Consider the following 22,811-nt stretch of genomic DNA (forward strand, 5'->3'; position numbering starts at 1 on the left):
ACATTTTTTGCGTCTTCCCTGTCAAACCCTTTAATTGTGAAGAGCTCTATCAGGTCACCCCTCAGTAGTCGTTTCCCTTGAGAAAACAACCTCAGCACATTAGCAAAGGTATAAAGAAATTATGAATGGCCTTGATACTCAGAATAGGGTAAGATAATTTCCTTTGGTTGGGGAGTTAATCTCGAGGCTTTATCAATTTAATACTGTCAGTAAGAGGATGAATAGATAGATTAATTCAGAGTCCTGAGCATGAAATGCTTTGCTGTAGGGAATAGTTGAGGCAGAGGCTGTTGCATTTTTAAAAATGAACCTTGTATAACTACTTGAAGCAGCGGACAATACAAAACTGTGGAGGATACCAGGGTAGTGGGATTTGTTTTCAAAAACACAGCACATACAGTGTGACAAATTGAGTTATTTTATGCAATAAGCATCTATAGTTCTATGATTTCTGAAAGCATTATACTGAGAAAAATTGCCTTGCTTAACTCCCTAACACACATTCAAACAGTTTTCATTCAGGAAAAGACTAACTGCATACACAGAACAATATTCTAAAGTCAACAGAAGTTATAGTTCAGTACACAGGATTATTAGTGTGAGATGCTTTAAAGCTGGTACTTCATAAGGAATATTTGGATTAATGCAAAGTGTTACAGTGTCCCCCAGCAGCTTGTCTTTTCCTTGTGTAAGTTTCTGGTTTAAGTACGACCATCTCTTGTGTTGCCATGATCTTGCAGAGCAGTGAGAGCGTGCCCTATACTTGATGGACTGTAGTGTGGAATGAGCATTTTCATGTTGTTTACTGGCTTTAAGGTATAATTTTTAGAAGTGAGAAGAATTCTCCTTTGAAAGTTGGCAAACAGAGTCACCATATTCCTTCATTTGGTGGATATTAAGTTTATAGGTACTGAAGTTGCCAATCTGGATGAGTAGAACTGCACATTCCCATTCTTCTTAAAGCTTGTTCAGGTTTTCTGGCTGGTTGCCCACATGATCACCAAGCCAAGTAGCACAATGCCTACACTTGAAGATAGCTTAGTATTCTTTATAAAGCATAGTGAATGAAAGCCATCAAAGTCCGCCTTTAATTTTGGTGTTATTGATTTGGTCTTTTCAGGCCTGAAGTTAAATTTGTGTGCTCATTGTCTCAATATTTGGCTCTAATTTTGTCACTTTTTATGTTTTAGGACGGCAGTTGTCTACTATATCAGTGTTCAGAAATGTCTAGGAATCGTGCTATTAACTTCATGTTAGACTTTGATAGAATTGCTCTATTTATTGGGTTTTGGTAATGTCGTTGTGGCGAGATGCTGCTTGGCTCTCAAATCAGATTGGCAGTAAAGTTGCAAATTTCTGCAATTGAAATTTTCCTGTGTTCATTGATTTCTTTGTGCTTGGACTGATGAAATGTGTGTTTACGTTTTTTTTAATCAAAATTCTAAGGGAATTATGCCCAAATGGGGAATTTGAGCTGCCTTAAACAATTCCCATATCCCACAAGTTTTTGTGACAGTTTTTCTTGAGCAAGCAAAAGCTGAAATTATGTGCAAGTACAATTGCATTATATTTTCTCCCCTTCCTTAATGTTAATGTAGGTGGTAGAATTCAAGGGCAGTCTGGTTAATATTGATGTCACTCCATTTTAAAACATCCTGCTATGTTTTATTTTTTTCAGAATAATTGATCATAGAGCATAACTTTAGGTGCAGTCAACGATTCAGCTTTGACTTTTTTTAAGTCTTTGTGACTTTGTCTGCAACCAAGTCGCATAGTATGTTTAAGGAAAATGGTGGTAGGAGAGGAGGTGCCATTGTAACTGAACCCTGACTCTCTCTTTCCAGTGGGATAGGCCGTAATTATGTGTGGGCCTCGCAGCGAGCGAGCATTCTTGGAGAGTTTGGCTCTCTCCATTTGGAGTTCATCCACATTTCCTGTTTATTGGGGAATCCTGTTTATGAGGAGAAGGTAAAATCTGTGGTTACATGTTTGGGAGCAGATATGCCCAGTATTGATGTGCAACACTAAACTGCATTGCATGATTCTGAGAGTGGTCATGTTAACAGTTTTCTGCTGTTCCTGTTGGTCTTTGTTTTCTTTTCTAACACATTTCAGAGATGTTTCTCGATATAAACTGCTGTTTTTAGCCAAAAATCCCCTACCAAGTATGAGTCAGTGAAATACATTTTTTCACAAGTCATTGGCTTAGCTAATTAATGGACATGATAGTATTTGTGGTGTGGCATAAATTTTTGATCTTAGTGTGATTAAGCTTCATTATTCAGATTAATTACTTCATGGGTAGAATTCAGAATTATTGATCTTCAGTTTGAGAGTTTTACTACTAGACAAAATGAGGTTTATTAATTGAATGACCAGAATGAAATCTTTTTCACCGCATTGTGTCAGTAGGGTTCAGTTGGTAGCGCACTTACTTCTGGATTAGGGGTTTGAGCTAATAATCTAAACCCTCAGTTCTGCATTGTTGGAAGTATTGTCCTTCATTGAGATGACAAATGAAGTCCTGTTTATCTTTTCTGGTTAAAAATCAAGATCCCAAAGCATTATTTGATGCCTTAAAAGGAACTTTTGTTGGTCTCCTGGATGACATTGCTGTTTTAGCTGTTACATAGTTTTAAAATAAAAACACAGATCAACTTGTCATTCATCCTCTAACCTATTTATGAGATCACACTGTGCATAAAATGGCTGGAATGTTTCCGGCTAAAGCCACTGCATTTGAATGCATGTGAGAGATAAACTGTTGCTTAAGTTTAATTCAATCAGGATTTTGTTTTGCTTTTTCTAATACATTTTTATTCCCCCAACACTTCAGTGTCTATACTCATGTAATCTTCCCCAGCATGAGAGATTTGTACAATCTTCATTGAAGATCCCATGAGTAGTAATTTTAATGTGTGTGATTACTTTAATTTCTTGATTGTGGACATGGAGCTCCACTCTAAGTCACTCACCATCCTGACTTGGAACTACATCACCATTCTTTCATTGTCGCTGGTCAAAATCCTGGAGCTCCCTCCCGAACAGCACTGTGGGTATACCTACACCTCATGGACTGCAGCAGTTCAAGAAGGTGGCTCACCACCATCACCTCGAGGGCAATTAGGGATGAGCCACAAATGTTGGCCTTGCCAGCAACGTGCACATCCCATGAAAAATTAAAAAAAACATGAAATGCAGTATCACCCAAATCTGGTTTGTGCACTATCCCAACATCACTTGGATTTAGCAGCAGCTGTGCTAAATTGAGTCAGTTCAAGTAGGTTCCACTGCCTTGCATAAGAGCTCTCCTGTCAGATTTAGTAATGTAGAAGGTGATTCTTAATTGCTGTACCTAAATCTTGGAATGTTCCAGTTAGTTGTCAAGCTTTTTGAAAAATGATGACTGTTAAAACTACCTTCTGCCTGTACTGGCAGATACCTTGATTAATTTCTATATGGTGTGCACTGTGTTCTACTAAGCCTCCATCAAGGGAAACAATTTTATCCTGTCCACTCTATCTATTCCCTTCATAATTTTGTACACGTCAATCAAATCACCTCTTAGCCTTCTTTGTTCTAAGGAAAATAACCCCAACTTATCCAATCTCTCCTTGTAGCTACACTTTTCTAACCCTGGCAACATTCTTGTAAACCTCCCCTGCACACTCTCCAGAGCTATTACGTCCTTCCTGTAATGCGGTGACCAGAACTGCACAAAATACTACTGTCGTGGCCTCACCAGTGTTTTATACTATTCCAACATTATATCCTTACTTTTATATTCTATACCTCTGCCAATGAAGGAGAGCATTCCATATGCTTTCTTTACAACATTGTCTACTTGAACTGCTGCCTTCAGGGACCTGTGTACTTGTACGTCAAGATCTCTCACTTCAGCTACCCTTCTTAGTATATTCCCATTTATTGTGTAATCCCTGTAACTGTTTGACCTCCCGAAATGTATGACCTCACACTTCTCTATGTTAAAATCCATCTGCCACTTTACCGCCTACTCCATGAACCCATCTATATCGTTTTGGAGATTATGGCTATCGTCTACACAATCCACTACTTGGCCAATCTTTGTGTCATCTGCAAATTTCCCAATTGTGCACTCCATGTTCATGACCAAATTGTTAATATATAGCACAAACAGCAAGGGTCCCAACACCGAGCCCTGTGGAACACCACTTGAGACAACTTTCCATTTGCAAGGGCATCCATCGACCATTACCCTTTGTTTCCTGTGTGGCTTTATTTACTGCCACACTTAATTGTCACATTACCTGTATAGATGCCATGGGACTCAAGTTATTTTTGCCTTGGTTAGAATAATTTAAGCAGTCTTGTTCAGTTTTCCTTTGTGCAAGAACCCAAAACTTAGTGAAAACAAAGAATGGTTGACTGTATCCTTGTTACTATCTCAAAAGAAGAAACCTGCATCAATGAGCAATCCTGGATTGCTCCCTAGGCATCTCCTGATTAGGATCTAATTCATTTTGTGTGTATCTGCTACATGGAGCAATTTAATAATTACAGGTAATAAGCACTACTGTCTATATATAACAATGCTTCAGCCATAGCACTTTGATATCTGGAGTTCAGTACTGAAGCAGTCCGTGCCTGCATGCAGCAAGACTTGGACAACATTCAAGCCTGGGCTGATAAGTGACATGTAGCTTTTATGCCATACAAGTACAAGGTAATGACCATCTGCATCATCTCCACTCCTTGACTTTCAATGGCATTGCCCTGGCGGAATTCCCCACCAACATCCTGCAGGTCACCATTGATCATCAGCCATATTAAATACTGTGGCTACAAGAGCAGGTCAGAGGCTGGGAATTCTGCGACAATTAACTCCTCTCCTGATGCCCCAAAGCTTATCCACAGCCTACCAGGCACAAGTCGGGAGTATGATGGAATACTCTCGCTTGCCTGAATGAGTGCAGCTCCAGTAACACTCGAAGTTCAATACCATTAAGGACAAAGCTTGATCAGCACACTATCAACCACCTTAAACATAACTCCCCCCGCCAACGGTGCACAGTGGCAGCAGTGTGTAATGTCTATAAGATGCACTGAAGTAACTTGCCAAGGCTCCTTCACCCTCATTTTCCAAACTCACGACCTCTACCACCAGAAGGACAAGGGCAACAGATGTTTGGAAACACCATCATCTGCAAGTTCCCCTCCAAGCTACACACCATCTTGGCATATGGAACTATATCACATTCTTTCACTGTTGCTAGGTCAGAAACTTGGAACCTCTTCCTACATCACATGGACCACGGTGGTTCAATAAGGCGGTTCACCACCACCTTCTCGAGCACAATTAGGGATGGACAACAAATTGCCACTGGCACTTGCATCCCATGGACGAATGTAAAAAAAATCCTGCGAAGGTTTGTCCCCTCCTTAAATCTATATTTCTGTGATATGCTTTTAATATAGGGCAGGTGCAGAGTGAAAGTACATTGCCTACTTAATAGAATTGGCTTCATTATTTAATAGTTTGGTTTTGCAGCACAATCCCAGCCACATAGTGATATAATTTTTAGGGAGTTAGTCCTAATTGAAGTATAACTTAATTTCAAAAAAAAAAATTGGAACAATGAGAACTGGAGCGTTAACAGCATAGGAATGTGAGACATTACATCAAGAAAGCGTTTTCTTATTCGTGTCACATTGTATTCATCGGAACTTATCAAGCCAGGTAATATTTCTGCAACTTGTGAAGGATGCACATATCATTTAAAGAATGACAAAATCCTTACTGTTGTTTTGTACTGAAAATAAGTGAAAATAATGTTAACCAAGGACCAAAATTGATCAGTTTCCTATTTTGATGTTGGCGTAGATCCCTTCTTGTTGCTTGTATTATAAATAATTCAGCCACTAACTTCTCCAGTCTAGAACTCTGAAATCTGGAAGCACCAGTTATCCGGAATTTTTTTTCTGGCTGGCACACAACTCATAGACTCACCACTTGTGGTGTTGCAACAAATCAGCTGTAGCTCAGGTGACCGAGTGATATGTCCAGAGCGCAGGAAATCCATGAGGCCATGCAGCTAAGCCGCGAAGGTCAGCAATGGCTTCAAACTTGGCCATGTTTCTGCTTCTGTCCGTGTGTTGGACAAGGTCCATAGCTTGGGCTGGAGACTCTGGCCAGAATTTCATGCTTCTCTGCTGGTGGGTTTTTAGGCTGGGGAGGGGAAGCGTGAAATTGAAGGAACAGGATTCCCTCCGGGTTCCTGCCCACCGCAACCATGCAGCAATTTTACGGTAGGGCGGGCAAGGCCTTGGACGGGAAGCCCAATCTTGCCCAAATTGAGGTCCTTAAATGGCTACTTATTGGGCACTTAAGGGCTGTTTCCCACCCAACCACAATTTTTAGGCTAGCAGGATGACTTGCCTGGTGTGGGGAACCTGAAAAAGAATGGGCCTGGATCTTGGGCGAAAAAGGAGTGCGTGCACCTCAGTTAGAAGCTCCCTTCTAACCTGGTTGCCACCCCCACCCCCACCCCCCCCAGGCCCTCCCTACACTCCCCGTCCTGCCTGGGACCCCTTAAATTTACCTTGTCCTCCAGCCTCGGGATTTAGGCTCAGGCTTGGTGGAGCACTTCATCTTCAGCCCATTGCAGCTCTTGTCACTGCATGGACTGGAGAGCTGCTGGCCAATCAGATTGGCAGGCAGCTTTCTAAGGCGGGACTTGCGAATGATGGGCAGAGTCCGCCTGCAGCCACTTAACGCTCATTCAAGCCTGAAATGGCTACTGGTCACTTGGAGTGGATGAGGATGGGTATTCCCCGACTCTTCGGAAGGGAAGGGAGAGCCCGCCATCAGAAAAATTCAGGCCTGAATCACACATTGGCAACTAAACCAAAAGTGGGGGAGAGGTGCATCTGTGCATGCGTGTGCTTGTGTTGCGAGGGGCTGATTGGTATGTTTTTTTAAAATCATTTGTGGGATGTGGGCGTTGCTGGCTCGGCTAGCATTTATTGTCTTTGAGAAGGTGGTGGTGAGCTGCCTTCTTGAGCCGTTGCTGTCCATGCGGTGTAGGTACATTCACAGTGCTGTGAAGGAGGGAGTTCCTAGAATTTGATCCATCGACAGTGAAGGAATGGTGATATTTTTTAAACCAGGATGATTGGCTTAGAGGGGAACTTGCAGGTGTTTGCATGTGCCTGCTGTTCTTGTTCTTCTAGATGGTAGTGGTTGTGGGTTTGGAAGGTGCTGTCTAAGGAGCCTTGTTGAATTCCTGCAGTGCACCTTGTAGGTACACGCTGCTCCCACAGTGCATCGGTGATGGAGGGAATGTATGTTTGTGGATAAGGTGCCAATCAAATGGTTTTCATTGGCCTGGTAGGTGTGAAGCTTCTTGAGTGTTGTTGGAGATACACTCATCCGAGAAGTGGCGAGTATTCCATCACATTCCTGACTTGTGCTTTGTAGATGGTGGACAGGCTTTGGGGAGTTGGGAGGTGAGTTACTTGCTGCAGGATTCCTGACCTCTGACCTGCTCTTGTAGCCAGAATATTTATATGGCTATTCCTGTTCAGTTTCTGGCCAATGGTAAACCCCCACCAGGATGGGGGTTTCACTGATGGTAATGCTATTGAATGTCAAGGGGCGATAGTTAGATTCTCTCTTATTGGAGATGGTCATTGCCTGGCACTTATGTGGCACAAATGTTACTTGCCGCTTGTCAGCCCAGGTCCGGATATTGTTCGGGCCTTGCTACCTTTGGACGTGGACTGCTTTAGTATCTGAGGAGTCACGATTGGTGCTGATTATTACTGTATGTCTTGTGTGTGTGTGTGTGTGTGTGTGTGTGTGTAGGGGACGTTAGGGGAGAGAGGCTGATTACTGTGTATGTGTGCCTGTGTAGGGAGGGGATCTGATTAGTGTCTGTATGCAGGGGGGTCTCGGAGAGCAGCTGATTATTGTGTGCATGTATGTGTGTCGAGTGGGGCTGATTAATGTGTGTTTTGTCATGGAAAGTCAATTACAACCACAAATTACTTACAGGCATATTGAACTTTTTAAGGAAGATTTGTGTTTTTAAAGAAGTACAAGCAAGGACACTGAGCAAAAGATGGCTGATGTAAAGTGGCTGTTTTCTGGAAAATTCCTATGTGGATTATACTGACAGACCTGTGCTGAGAGAACATGGAATCTCACACCTGAAAAGATGTCATGGCCTTCTTCAAGCAGAGACATTCGAAAGGGAGATAGGAAAGATGCAAAAGACTGAACTTTACTCTCCTTTGGTTGCAGAGACAATAAACTGATTACCAAGTCTCAGTAGTCATCTAAAATTCATCTGCTGTTGATTCCTATTTCAGAATGTGTAAAATGGACGGAGATCAAAGAAAACAGACTTTGGGCGCAAGCCGTGTTTTTTTACCCCTTTCAGAAATACAAAGGGAAAAATTAGTTTAAAAGCCAGCTGCAGTGCAGTATGTGCTAGTGTGCTGTGAATTAGTCATCCCTGCAGGGGTAACTCATTCGAGTACAAACCCGTTTCCATCTGTTTCAGATGAAGTTACATTGTTTCATAGTTTGCCATTGTGAGCTTTGAACTCTTGATCTTGGGGTTACAAACCCAGTACCATGACCACTTGGCTAGGCGAAGTTTCTCTCATTGTGTCTCTCTCTGTCTCATTGTGCATCTCTCTCTCTCATTGTCTGTCTCTCTCTCTCTGTCTCTCTCTCTGTCTCTCTCTCTCTCTCTCTCACAGTCTCTCCCTCTCTCTCACTGTCTCTCTCTCTCACTGTCTGTCTGTCTCTCTCTCTCTCACTGTGTCTCTCTCTCACTGTGTCTCTCACTGTCCCTCTCTCTCACTGTCTCTCTTCTCTCTCACTGTCTCTCTCTCTCTCACTGTCTCTCTCTCTCTCTCTCGCACTGTCTCTCGCACTGTCTCTCGCACTGTCTCTCGCACTGTCTCTCGCACTGTCTCTCGCACTGTCTCTCGCACTGTCTCTCGCACTGTCTCTCGCACTGTCTCTCGCACTGTCTCTCGCACTGTCTCTCGCACTGTCTCTCGCACTGTCTCTCGCACTGTCTCTCTCACTGCCTCTCGCACTGTCTGTCTCTCTCTCTCTCACTGCCTCTCTCTCTCTCTCTCTCACTGCCTCTCTCTCTCTCTCTCTCACTGCCTCTCTCTCTCTCTCTCTCACTGCCTCTCTCTCTCTCTCTCTCACTGCCTCTCTCTCTCTCTCTCACTGCCTCTCTCTCTCTCTCTCCCACTTTGTCTCTCTCTCTCTCTCTCTCTCTCTCACTGTCTCTTTCTCTCTCTCTCTCTCTCACTGTCTCTTTCTCTCTCTCTCTCTCACTGTCTCTTTCTCTCCCTCCCTCTCACTGTCACTGTCTGCCTGGCTTTCTCTCTCTCTCTCTCTCACTGTCTCTCTCTCTCACTGTCTCTCTCTCTCACTGTCTCTCTCTCTCACTGTCTCTCTCTCTCACTGTCTCTCTCTCTCACTGTCTCTCTCTCTCTCTCACTGTCTCTCTCTCTCTCTCACTGTCTCTCTCTCTCTCACTGTCTCTCTCTCTCTCACTGTCTCTCTCTCTCACTGTCTCTCTCTCTCACTGTCTCTCTCTCACTGTCTCTCTCTCTCTCTCTCTCACTGTCTCTCTCTCTCTCACTGTCTCTCTCTCTCTCACTGTCTCTCTCTCTCTCTCAATGTTAATGTCTCTCTCTCTCTCTCTCTCTCTCTCTCTCTCTCAATGTCGCTCTCTCTCTCTGTCTCTTACACACACCCTCTCTCTCTCACACTCTCTCTGTGTTGCTGGAGGCAAGGTTCAGTAAAGCCACAATCAGAAAGGAAATAGAACAGCTTCTTCAGCCAACCTGCAGAACCAAGTGTCTCCAAACCAGCTGCTAAATTGCCAAAGTCAGTTCTACCGGAATCACCCAACTTAAAAGCTGCAACATTTCGCCATCTACGCCTCATGGACATTCGTACATTTTAAAAAAAATTTTATTTGGTCTCTTAACTTTTCGTTTCTGATCTGTGTGTATGCATGTTGCATTTTTATTATTTTTCTCAGGTTTTTAGTAACTAATTAACTTACTCTTTCCTTGACTCAAGAACGCCTGGTTAAGTTGGCTCCTTCCAAAAAAAGTACATTTGGATTGGGAAAAGCGATTTCCTGTAAATTAACCTTGTTGTGTCCAACCGAGGGGGGTTGAATAAAGAAGGGAAGCCAGGTCATCCTTCCTCACCCGGGGGAGTAACAAAATTGGGGTCCCATTCACTAAGTTAACAAATTGGGGGACCTCACCTGGGGATTGGTCGTAACAAATTCTGGGCTCAGTGCTGGAATAGTTCCCATGGGCAAAACGAAATAATTAGAGTGGGGAATGTAAATTGCTCCTCTGAAAGCAATTTTTAAAAACCGCAAAAAGGTTTTCTTGAATTGGCCCTACTAAATTGTACAATTGTCCACATTTGATGCCAGTATTTTTACAAATGGAAGGGACGTTAGTTAAGAAAATTTAACAATTCCGACCCTTGAACAGGTAAGAGCTAGCAAGGCACTTAGGATTATAATTTCACCTGAAAGCCAGAAAACCAGAAATTTTAAAAGGGGTGGCCAGTGGCCTACAGGTGGAAATTATGGCTGATGAAATGGATAGAGTAGCAGTAGAGAGATTAAAATTGGAGCAGCGGAAATTAGAATTTCAGGAAATGGAAAGAGAGAAAGAGGAAAGGGATAGAGGAAAGACAGGAAAAGGCATGGAGAGAAGAGAGAGACTTTCAGGCCAAAGAGAGGGTGAATTGAAACTAAAACAGCTCGAGCTGAGGGGCAGGAATCCTATTGTGTTCCTTGAAGACACCACTAGCTCAGACTTGAGGGCTGAGGCAATCTAATTTGCTCATTTAATTCCTAAGTTTGAAGAAGCAGAGGTGGAAGCCTTTATCTTTGTCGAATGGTTCGCAGCAGTTAAAGTGGCCAGTCCAGCATTGGTCCCTACTTCTGCAGAATAAACTTTGAAGAAAAGCTCACGTGGTTTATTCCCTCTTGCCTGAGGAAATTGCCTCTTTCAAAAAGGGCTATTTTGAAAGTGTCCCAGTTAGTGCCAGAGGCATAACGTCTTAAATTTTGTACCCTCAGGAAATGCCCTGACTTGGAACGTACCTGGAATTTGAAATGCCTAAACAACTTGCTTTTGACAAGTGGGTGTGGGCACTTAAAACAGAAGCCACTTACGAAAGCCCCTGTGAAGTAATTCTCCTTGGGGAGTTTAAAAACTCCATACCCTTCCCAATAAGAACATATGTAGAGGGACAGAGGGTAAAGGGCCAGGCAGATAGCCACACTGGCTGATGATGATGAACTGATCCACAAAACCTTGTCACCCCCAACTAACTGGAAAGGATAGAGGTGGAGAGAGTGATAGAAAACTTAGCACCCATGGGAGAGAGGGAAATGCTGGGGGTGCTCCTCAGGACAGAAGGGGTGGTGCTGAGATGAAAAATGAGGCCTAGAAGCCTGCGTGTTTTAATTGCTGAAAAGTAGGGCACCTCCAGGCTGTAGAAGGTTACGGGAAAACCCAGTGGGATTTGTCGGGGCACATACACTTTGTGCAGAGAATGGGAGTCAGACAGAGAGCATAGCAGACCAGGCTACTGCTTTGACTGCAGCTTTGAATCTCTGTAGATGCACTCCTGAGGGTGTGGGTGAGGTTAAACAAATCTGAGAGTTGCAAGGATTTTGTATCTGAAGGAAGGGTGGCCACATTTCCCCTGGGGTGAGGTGAGTAAGCCTATAGTGATGCTGAGGGATACAGAGTCTAGCCAAACTCTACAGCTGGGAAAAGGCATTACCTTTCCACCAGAGAATGGAAGTAAGTGTCAAGGTGTTAGTAAAGGCAATTGAAGGAAGGTGCATGCCCGTTCCCTTATACTGGGTGCATCTAGACTGTGACCTTGTGTCAGGACCGTGGGAGCCATCCCCAGGTTGCTACCTATAAATAAATACTTAGCTGAGGATGGACAGACATTTGCATAGATGCAGAAACTGGACAGTTTTGAATTATCATTTTAGTAGAATTGAGATTGATGGTAAAATTCTAAATTCCAGTTGATGGAGTACCTTCTAAAGAGAAATGTAGCAGTTTTTAAAGGTATGATTGAGGAATGCTGCAAATATAGTCTTTCAAAAAAAATTGTAAAACCGTTTTGCATGGTAAATGTTAGAGTGCTATCGGTATAATATGTGCTTTTGAGTGAGGAGAATATCTAATGACAACTTCTACATGGCAGTCAACAAAGAAATTGTTACAGGACAACGATAAGTATTTAAAATAAAGTAGAGATGATGCCACTATTGGTCACCAAATATTTATTTTGAGAATTCAGGTGTTTACATTTTAAGATTTTTTCTTTCCCTAAAGTAGTCATTAGAATCTGTTTGCTTGCAGTTTTCAGTGTGCTTAACCATCTGATAACTGGCTTTACTCTTCTGTTTGTGATTATATGTTTGTTCTTGCCTGGGTTCATGATTTGCCAGTGGTGTTGGACGGAACTGGGGATGGGCATCTGCTGGGAGTAGCATTTTGTCCGAATTTGGGACTCTGCATTTGGAATTTGTGCATCTGAGCTACCTGACAGGGGACCCCACCTACTACAAGAAAGTAAGTGAGTGCTAGACACAATTGTATAGAATATTACTATCCTGGTCATATTGCTATATTTGTAAAATATAAGAAGCTATTGAACATTAACTTGCAACATTTTATACTTATTTTTGTGGGAGTATATCAGATAGTGGCTTGGCTTTAGGTTTTAGAGAGTTCATTTTGGATGATATATTAAAGTCCTATTCAAGAATGAAAAGTGAATAAAACCCTGACCACAACTATAGGTTTAAATCTGCAAGTTATCGGAGGAAGGGAAGACTGATAGCCATCTAGTGATCCTGTGCTTTAGGATTCATGACCCCAAACTCATGATATGAAATCCCTACAGCTCTTGCTGTAAAACTGAATTTAAAACAAAAACAGTAATTTTGCTGACTGACACCAGAAAATGACCACAGAACAGCCAGATTGTCATAAAAAATCTAACTGGTTTGCTAATGCCCTTCAGGGATAAAACCTGCCACACCTACCAAATGCAGGTCCTTTGTCTTAAATGCCCTTAAGACAAATATGGATGGACAATAATTACTGCCTTTTCAGTGCTGCCTAAATCCCAACAATTGTAGAAAGGAAAACTAGAAGTTCTTACCCCTCTCAAAGTTTGAAGGTACTGAAGAATGTTGCTTGATAAATTTGATGCCTGTAGCTTTGTGTAGGGAGAACTGGAACAACAATCCTTCAATTAGTGCAACTTCAGCCATGAATTATATAAATAGTTAATCTTTTGAGTACAGAATATTGATTGCAAGATTTTAAATCATATATACCTATTATAACTAAAGCTATTTTGAAATAGAATTGGCATAATATGTAGAACCTTTGCACTCTTAATCTATAATATTGAAATTAACAGAAATTTCATTCAGGTTTAGGAAAGGTTTTTAAACAGTTAAACCTGAATCTACAGTAGCATTGCTATCTTGATCAGAGGCCATATGTTCATCTGAGGCACATATGGAATGATGCTTAAAACATTCCAATGGCGTGTTTGATGAAATTCTATAGTTCCCCTCCACCAGACCTTGCCTACTGACTCACAGCAAGCACACGACCTGCATATGAATACATGGCTTTGGTGTTGATAGTGGGTAAGTTACTTCACAATCTTATCTCAGGAGAAAGGCAGTACATATAGGATGGACCTGGTATTCTAGTAATCAAGGCTTCCCAGTTAAATGTTCAGGGGGGGTGGTTCAAGTCCTGGGACTGCTTGATATTTGAATCTACTTGTCTTAATTCCACATTGCAAGCATGCCTGTGTTTGTGACAGAGTAGTTTAACAGTAGTATTAATGAAGGCCATAACTTAGGTCACCTGCATGCTTACCTGAAAGATACATGAAATGGAGGACAATGAGAAAGATAATTGTTAAATTTGTGGAAATAATGTTGTAAAAGAACATTGATAATTATAAATGAGTGTAAATAGTACCATGATTGACAAAATACATTTTGAAACTAATTTCAGGTGTTGCACATTCGTAAGTTGTTGCAAAAAATGGATAGACCTAATGGCCTTTACCCCAACTACCTTAATCCGAGGACAGGGCGTTGGGGCCAACGTGAGTATTATTTTGTACTTGAAGAATAATAATTTTTCACAGGATTGCAAGTCAGACCTTAGATCATGCTAATTGTGCAAAGTGCTTTTGAAATACAATGCATTTAATTTTAAAAATCCTGTACAATAAGCTTGTTACCTGGTACATTATGGGGCTGATTTTGAAAACCCTGCTCTGAGCATTGATTCCTAGTGTCACAATTCAGACATGGTAATATCAGAATTACAGCTCTATTTCCATTAACAGATTTAATCAGACTCTGTGCTGAGGGCAAAGCCTTTTAAAATTACACCTTATATTTATTTGATGCTAAAAAACAGTTAATTCTATTTATCTAGCGCTAATTGAAAAAAATTGTATGTGTGTTTTTTGGGCTTAAGGTTTAACCACTTGAGAACTCCTTTATCAGCCTGGTAGTTAACAATACATTCCTCCCCCTTTGTTTCAAATGCCACTTTTGACTTCACTTTTTAAAAAAAGATACTGAAACAGATGACCCTTTAAAAAGCTGAACCAATACTAGTGCTGCCTTTTCTCCTTGCAAAAAGCGCTTGAAGTAATTGGGGTAGGTCTTGTCTAAATCAGATGAAAGTGAGTTAGCAGCCCAATCTACATTTATCTTTTTTTATTTTCCATTGACTTCATTAGAAATAAAAATGGAAAAAGATGTGAAATGGGTTGTGAACTTTGTTGGTTAAGATCTCCATTCGTTTTCATTGTCCAAAGTTTACTCCAGATATATTGCTGGACAGCCTAACACAAATTGTTAACCAGCTGGCAATCATAGAATTATATAAAATTTACAATACAGGACGTCTTTCGGTGCATTGTGTCTGTGCGTCCGATGAAAAGCTACCAGCCTAACCCAACCTTCCTGCACATGGTCTGTAGCCCTGGAGGTCACGGCTCTTCAACTAGAACCCAACTACTTTTTAAATGTGACGGTTTCTGCATCTACCATCCTTTCAGGCAGTGAATTCCAGGTCCTTACCACCTGTTGGGTGAAACATGCTTCCCCGTCTCCCCTCTAATTCTTCTATCAGTTACTTTAAATAAATGCCCACTGGTTTTTGAGCTCTCAGCTAAGATAAGTAGGTCGTCCCCATTTGCTCATGGCCCCTCAATTAAGTCACTTCTCAGCATTCTCTGTTCCAAAAAAATTCAATCAAATTAGTCAGACATGACCAACCCTTAACAAATCCATGTGGACTTTCCTTGATTAATTTATGCCTTTCTAAACAAGGGTTTAAACTGTCCATCAGAATTGATTCCAATCCCATCCTCCATTTTTAAACAACAGTAGAGATGGTGGCATAGTGGTAATGTCACTGGTCTAACCCAGACGCCCAGGCTAATGCCCTGGGTACATGGATTCAAATCCCACCGCAGCAGCTGGTGGAACTTAAATTCAATTAATAAAAAAAATCTGGAATTAAAAACTAGTTCTCAGTAATGGTGGGCATGAAACTGTCTGGTTCACTAATGTCCTTTAGGGAAGGAAATTTGCCCTCCTTACCTGGTCTGACCTTTGTGACTCCAGACTGACAACTGTGTGGTTGACTCTTAACTGTCCTCTGAAATGGCCTACCAAGGCATTCGATTCAAGGGCAATTGGGGATGGGCAACAAATACTGGCCTCATCATCGCTGCACACACCCCGCAAAAGGATTGCTAAGAGCAGGAGTGGGTTTAAGTTAAACAGCCCTAATTTCTCCTCACCGCCCATACGTAAACAGAATGTGTTTTGATTTTTGATTTCCCTCTTTATAAGTGGTGGCGTATTTTCCCTAAGGGTGTTGGTGCACTTCTTTGGAATTTGATTTTTTTGCAGTCACGGGGAGCAATAGCGCCTCTTTAAAGGTAACGAGGTCCCTGCTGGTTTCTGAAGGTTAGAACTTCCTCTGGTATGTGCCCTGGCTAATTAGGTGTGTCAGGGTAAAATCTTTGTCCAGTTTTAAAATATAAATAATAATTTTATAAAACTGCTAGGTTGATGTAGATATACTTCCTGTCTTCTGGACAGGACAGAAAATACTATGATAAAAGCAAAAAATTGTGGATGCTGGAAATCCAAAACAAAACAAAAATACTTGGAAAAACTCAGCAGGTCTGACAGCATCTGCGGAGAGGAACACAGTTAACTTTTCGAGTCTGTATGACTCTTCAACAGAACTAAGGAAAAATAGAAAAGAGGCGAAATATAAGCTGGTTTGAGGGGTGGGACAGGTAGAGCTGGATAGAGGACCAGTGATAGGTGGAGATAACCAAATGATGTCATAGACAAAAGGACAAAGGTGTTGAAGCTGGTGATATTATCTAAGGAATGTGATAATAAAGGTACAGATAGCCCTAGTGGGGGTGGGGTGGATGGAAGGGATCAAAATAGGCTAAAAGGCAAAGATAAAACAATGGATGGAAATAGATTTAAAAATAATGGAAATAGGTGGGAGAAGAAAAATCTATATAAATTATTGGAAAAAAGGGGGATCGGAGAGGGGGTGGGGGATGGAGGAGAGAGTTCGTGATTTAAAATTATTGAACTCAATATTCAGTCCGGAAGGCTGTAAAGTGCCAAGTTGGAAATGAGGTGCTGTTCCTCCAATTTGCGTTGAGCTTCACTGGAACAATGCAGCAGGCCAAGGACAGACATGTGGGCATGAGAGCAGGGTGGAGTGTTGAAATGGCAAACAACAGGGAGGTCTGGGTCATGCTTGCAGACAGACCGAAAGTGTTCCGTAAAGCGGTCACCCAATCTGTGTTTGGTCTCTCCAATGTAGAGGAAACCACATTGGGAGCAGTGAATGCAGTAGACTAAATTGAGGGAAGTGCAAGTGAAATGCTGCTTCACTTGAAAGGAGTGTTTGGTTCCTTGGACGGTGAGGAGAGGGGAAGTAAAGGGGCAGGTGTTGCACCTTCTACGGTTGCATGGGAAGGTGCCGTGGGAGGGGGTTGAGGTGTAGGGGGTGATGGAGGAGTGGGCCAGGATGTCCCGGAGGGAACGATCCCTGCGGAATGCTGCCGGGGGGGTGAAGGGAAGATATGTTTGGTGGTGGCATCATGCTGGAGTTGGCGGAAATGGCGGGGGATAATCCTTTGAATTCGGAGGCTGGTGGGGTGATAAGTGAGGACAAGGGGGATCCTATCATGGTTCTGGGAGGGAGAGGAAGGTTTGAGGGTGGATGGGCGGGAGATGGGCGGACACGATTGAGGGCCCTGTCAACGACTGTGGGTGGAAAACCTCAGTTAAGGAAGAAGGAAGACATGTCAGAGGAACTGTTTTTGAAAGTGGCATCATCAGAACAGATGCGACGGAGAGAAAGAAACTGAGAGAATGGGATGGACTTCTTACAGGAAGCGTAGTTGAGGTAACTGTGGGAGTCGGTAGGCTTGTAATGAATATTGGTGGACAGTCTGTCACCAGAAATTGAGACAGAGGGGTCAAGGAAGGGAAGGGAAGGGAAGTGTCAGAGATGGACCATGTGAAAATGATGGAGGGGTGGAAATTGGAAGCAAAATTAATAAATTTTTCCAGGTCCAGACGAGAACATGAAGCAGCACTGAAGCAATCATCGATGATCTGGAGAAAGAATTGTGGGAGGGGGCCGGAGTAGGACTGGAACAAGGAATGTTCCACATACCCCATAAAGAGACAGGCATAACTGGGGCCCATGCGGGTACCCATAGCCGCATCTTTTATTTGGAGGAAGTGAGAGGAGTTTAAGGAGAAATTGTTCAGTGTGAGAACAAGTTCAGCCAGACGGAGGAGAGTACTGGTGGATGGGGATTGTTCGGGCCTCTGCTTGAGGAAGAAACGGAGAGCGATCAGACCCTCCCGGTGGGGGATGGAGGTGTAGAGGGATTGAACGTCCATGGTGAAGAGGCGGTTGGGGCCAGGGAACTGGAAATTGTTGATATGATGTAGGGTGTCAGAGGAATCACGGATGTAGGAGGGAAGGGACTGGACAAGGGGAGAGAGAATTGAGTCAAGATAGCAAGAAACGAGTTCTGTGGGGCAGAAACAGGCTGACACGATTGGTCTGCCGGGTCAGTTCTGTTTGTGGATTTTGGGTAGGAGGTAGAAGCGGGCCATCCGAGGTTGGGAGATTGAGGTTGGAAGCTGTGGAAGGAAGATCTCCAGAGGAGATGAGGTTAGTAACAGTCCTGGAAACAATGGCTTGATGCTCAGTGGTGGGGTCATGGTTCAGGGGGAGGTAGGAGGAAGTGTCTGCAAGTTGACGCTCAGCCTCTGCGAGGTAGAGGTCAGTGTGCCAGACAACAACAGCACCACCCTTGTCAGCAGGTTTGATGACAATGTCAGGGTTGGACCTGAGAGAACAGAGTGCAGCAAGTTCAAAGAGAGACAGGTTAGAGTGGGTGAGAGGAGCAGAGAAATTGAGACGACTGATGTCACGCCGACAGTGCTCAATGAAAAGATTAAGAAAAGCTAAGAATCTGGAGGGAGGGGTCCAGGTGGAGGGAGAATATTGGAGGCGGGTAAAAGGATCCGTTGAACAGGGAGAGGACTCCTGCCCAAAGAAGTGAGCCCGGAGACGAAGGCGGCGGAAGAACAGTTCAACATTGTGCCGAGCCTGAAATTCAATGAGATGAGGACGTAAAGGTATGAAGCTAAGTCCTTTGCTGAGCACTGAACATTCAGCATCGGAGAGGGGAAGTTCAAGGGGTATGGTGAATACACGGCCGGGGCTGTGATTGAAAGACGGGATGGGAACAGAGGGACAGGCAGCGGTGGAGGGTCCTGGATGGGCGTTGGTGTTGATGAGTTGTCGGAGCTTGCGTTCCTTTGCACCTGAAAGAAAGAGACAAAGTTTCTTGTTGAGGCGTCAGATGAGATGAAGAATAAAATGAAACTGGGGGCACGGGCAGCTTAGAAATAGGGTGTGGCGGTGCTGCTGGAGGGAGAGGTCGAGAGTGTTCATATGGCGGCGCATGGCACTGAGTGTGGATCTCAGGATGCGACGGGAACAGCAGTCCGAGGAGCATTGTACGTCCCGGAGATACCTGTAATCCTGGGTGGGTTCGATACATGAGGGATGGAACTTCACTTGAACTCCACATAGGGTAAGTCGGAGACGGAGACAGTCACTGAGGAAGGAAATATGGCTGTGAAAGCGAGTTTTAGTAAACACCTTGTCAAACACCAGGAGAGAAATGGAAAGCAATGAAGGTGAACAAGGCAAAAGAGAGAGACGGAAATCCTGTCGGAGAGAAGAGCAGTACTTCTTCAAGGTAGGCATTCCTTGAAGAGAAGTAGCAGTCAATTAAACCCTAAGACGAAAGCAAAAAACTGTGGATGCTGTAAATCCAAAACAAAAAGAAAAATACCTAGAAAAATTCAGCAGGTCTGAAAGCATCTGCGGAGAGGAACACAGTTAATGTTTCAAGTCCGTATGACTCTTCAACAGAACTAAGGAAAAATAGAAAAGAGGTGAAATATAAGCTGGTTTAAGGAGGGGTGGGACTGGTAGAGCTGGATAGAGGGCCAGTGATAGGTGGAGATAACCAAATGATGTCATAGACAAAAGGACAAAGGTGTTGAAGCTGGTGATATTATCTAAGGAATGTGATAATAAAGGTACAGATAGCCCTAGTGGGGGTGGGGTGGGTGGAAGGGATCGAAATAGGCTAAAAGGCAAAGATAAAACAATGGATGGAAATAGATTTAAAAATAATGGAAATAGGTGGGAAAAGAAAAATCTATATAAATTATTGGAAAAAAGGGGGATCGGAAAGGGGGTGGGGGATGGAGGAGAGAGTTCATGATCTAAAATTGTTTAACTCAATATTCAGTCCAGAAGGCTGTAAAGTGCCTAGTCCGTAGCTGAGGTGCTGTTCCTCCAATTTGCGTTGAGCTTCACTGGAACAATGCAGCAGGCCAAGGATGGACGTGATAATAAAGGTACAGATAGCCCTAGTTGGCACCCCTCTGGCACCATTCCTGTAGCAGGGAGGATTTGAAATATGATGGTCAGAGCCTCTACAGTTTCCTCTCTGTCTTCCTTGAATAACCTGGGATAGATTTCATTCCGGCCTAACGAGTTCTCTACTTTCAAAGACACAAACCATTTAATACATCTGCCCTCGCAATACTTAGCTCTTGCAATATTTCACATTCTTCTTCCTTAACACAGGCATCATCATTGGCCTCCTCTTTTGTAAAGGCAGCCATGAAGTATTCATTAAGATCTTTTCCCAAAGCCTGTCTCCACACAGAGGTTATGTTTTTGGCCCCTTAGACCCTTTTCTTTTATTTATCCTTTTGCTCTTTATGTCCTTTACAGTCAGAAACAAGGGAATTTATAATGGGGAACAAGAAATGGCTGACCAACTAAATACATACTTTGGTTCTGTCTTCACAAAGGAGGACACAAATAACATACCAGAAATGTTGGGGAACACAGGGCTTAGTGAGAGGGAGGAGCTGAAAGAAACCAGTGTTAGTAGGGAAATGGTGTTGGGGAAATTGATGGGATTGAAGTAGGTTGCAGACTTTTTGGGCCGAAGGGCCTCTTCTGCACTGTGTGATTCTCTGAAGGCCGATAAATCCCCGGGGCCTCATAATCTACATCCCAGAGTACTTAAGCAAGTGGCCCTAGAAATAGTGGATGCATTGATGGTCACCTTCTGAGATTCTATAGACTCTGGAACAGTTCCTACAGATTGGAGGGTAGCTAATGTAACCCCACCAAATTAAAAAAGGAGTTAGAGAGAAAACATGGAATTATAGACCAGTCAGCCTGACGTCGGTGGTGGGGAAAATTCTAGAGTCCATTATAAAAGATTTAATAGCTGACCGCTTGGAAAACAGTGGCGGAATCGGACAGAGTCAACATGGATTTACGAAAGGGAAATCATGTTTGACAAATCTACTGGAATTTTTCGAGGATGTAACTAGTAGAGTTGATGAAGGGGAGCCAGTGGACGTGGTTTATTTGGACTTTCAGAAGGCTTTTGACAACGTCCCACATAAGAGATTAGCGTGTAAAATTAAAGCGCATGGGATTGGGGGTAGTGAATTGAGATGGATAGAAAAACGATTGGCAGAGAAGAAACAAAGAGTAGGAATAAAAGGGTCTTTTTCCAAATGGCAGGCAGTGACTAGTGCGATACTGCAGGGATTGGTGCTATTCACAATACATATTAATGATTTAGATGAGGGAACTAAATGTAATATCTCCAGATTTGCAGGTGATACAAAGGTTGGTGGGAGGGTGAGCTGTGAAGAGGATGCAGAGATGCTTCAGTGTGATTTGGTCAAGCTGAGTGAGTGGGCAAATACATGGTAGATGCAGTATAATATGGGTTATTGTGAGGTTATCCACTTTGGTAGCAAAAAACAGGAAGGCAGATTATTAACTGAATGGCTATAAATTGAGAGAGGGGAATGTGCAACGAGACCTGAGTGTCCTCGTACACCAGTCACTGAAGGTAAGCATGCAGGTGTAGCAGGCAGTAAAGAAGGCAAATGGTATGTTGGCCTTTCATAGCAAAAGGATTCGAGTACAGGAGCAGGGATATCTTGCTGCAATTATACAGGGCCTTGGTGAGACCACACCTGGAATATTGTGTGCAGTTTTGGCCTCCTTATCTAAGGAAAGATGTTCTTGCTATAGAGGGAATGCAGCGAAGGTTTACCAGACTGATTCCTGGAATAGCAGGACTGATGTATATGGAGAGATTGAGTCAGTTAGGATTATATTCGCTAGAGTTCAGAAGAATGAGGGGAGATCTCATAGGAACCAAAAATTCTAAAAGGACTAGACAGGGTAGATGCAGGAAGGATGTTCCCGAGGGTAGGGGAGTCCAGAACCAGGGGTCACAGTCTGAGGATACGGGGTAGACCACGTAGTACTGAGATGAGGAGAAATTTCTTCACCCAGAGAGTGGTGAGCCTGTGGAATTCGCTACCACAAAGTAGTTGAGGTCAAAACATTGTATGTTTTCAAGAAGGAGTTAGATATAGCTCTTGGGGTGAAAGGGATCAAAGGATATGGTGAGAAAGCGGGAGCAGGCTATTGAGTTGGATGATCAGCCATGATCATGATGATTGGCGGAGCAGGCGCGAAGGATCGAATGGCCTACTCTTGCTCCTATTTTCTATGTTTCTGTGTAATTATTATATTTGGATTTTCCTTGATTTCACTTGGCAGTATTTTTTCATAGCCTCAATTTGCTTTCCTAATTCCCCTTTTATTTTCACCCCTCCACTTTCTGTACTCTTCTAGGCTTTATCAGTGTCTGACATAGACTTCACTTTTTTCCTCATCCAGGGGTCTCTAGATTTGGCTTTCTTGCCTTTTTGTGGGGCAGGTTTATCCTGAATTCCTTGAATCTCTTTCTGAATGCCCCCCATTTCTCTGACCCCGATTTATCTTCAAGAAGCTGTTTCCAGTTCACTTCTGCTAAATCACTTCTCAGTCTAGTGGAATTGGCCCTTTCCCCAATTTAGAACCTTTACCCCTATTGTATCATTACCCTTTTCCATAACTATACTAAATCTAATTATGAATTATGGTGGCTACCACAAAAGTGCTCTCCCACTGATAGTCCTTCCATCTGCCCAGCTTCATTCCCTAAA

The 22,811-nt window shown here is 43.0% G+C and overlaps 1 protein-coding gene across 4 annotated transcripts in view; it reads left to right on the forward strand.

Annotated features, from left to right (window-relative positions):
* Positions 1-22,811, forward strand: part of man1a2 (mannosidase, alpha, class 1A, member 2) — a 147,891-nt gene that overhangs the window by 88,665 nt on the left and 36,415 nt on the right. For all 4 annotated transcript variants that reach the window (XM_041210731.1, XM_041210734.1, XM_041210733.1 and 1 more), the window contains exons 7-8: positions 12,525-12,648; positions 14,122-14,215. In XM_041210731.1, the coding sequence (XP_041066665.1) occupies positions 12,525-12,648; positions 14,122-14,215 (218 nt within the window). The remainder of the gene's footprint in view (positions 1-12,524; positions 12,649-14,121; positions 14,216-22,811) is intronic.

The sequence above is a fragment of the Carcharodon carcharias genome, chromosome 18 (genome assembly GCF_017639515.1).
Source record: "Carcharodon carcharias isolate sCarCar2 chromosome 18, sCarCar2.pri, whole genome shotgun sequence".
Classification (NCBI taxonomy): domain Eukaryota; kingdom Metazoa; phylum Chordata; class Chondrichthyes; order Lamniformes; family Lamnidae; genus Carcharodon; species Carcharodon carcharias.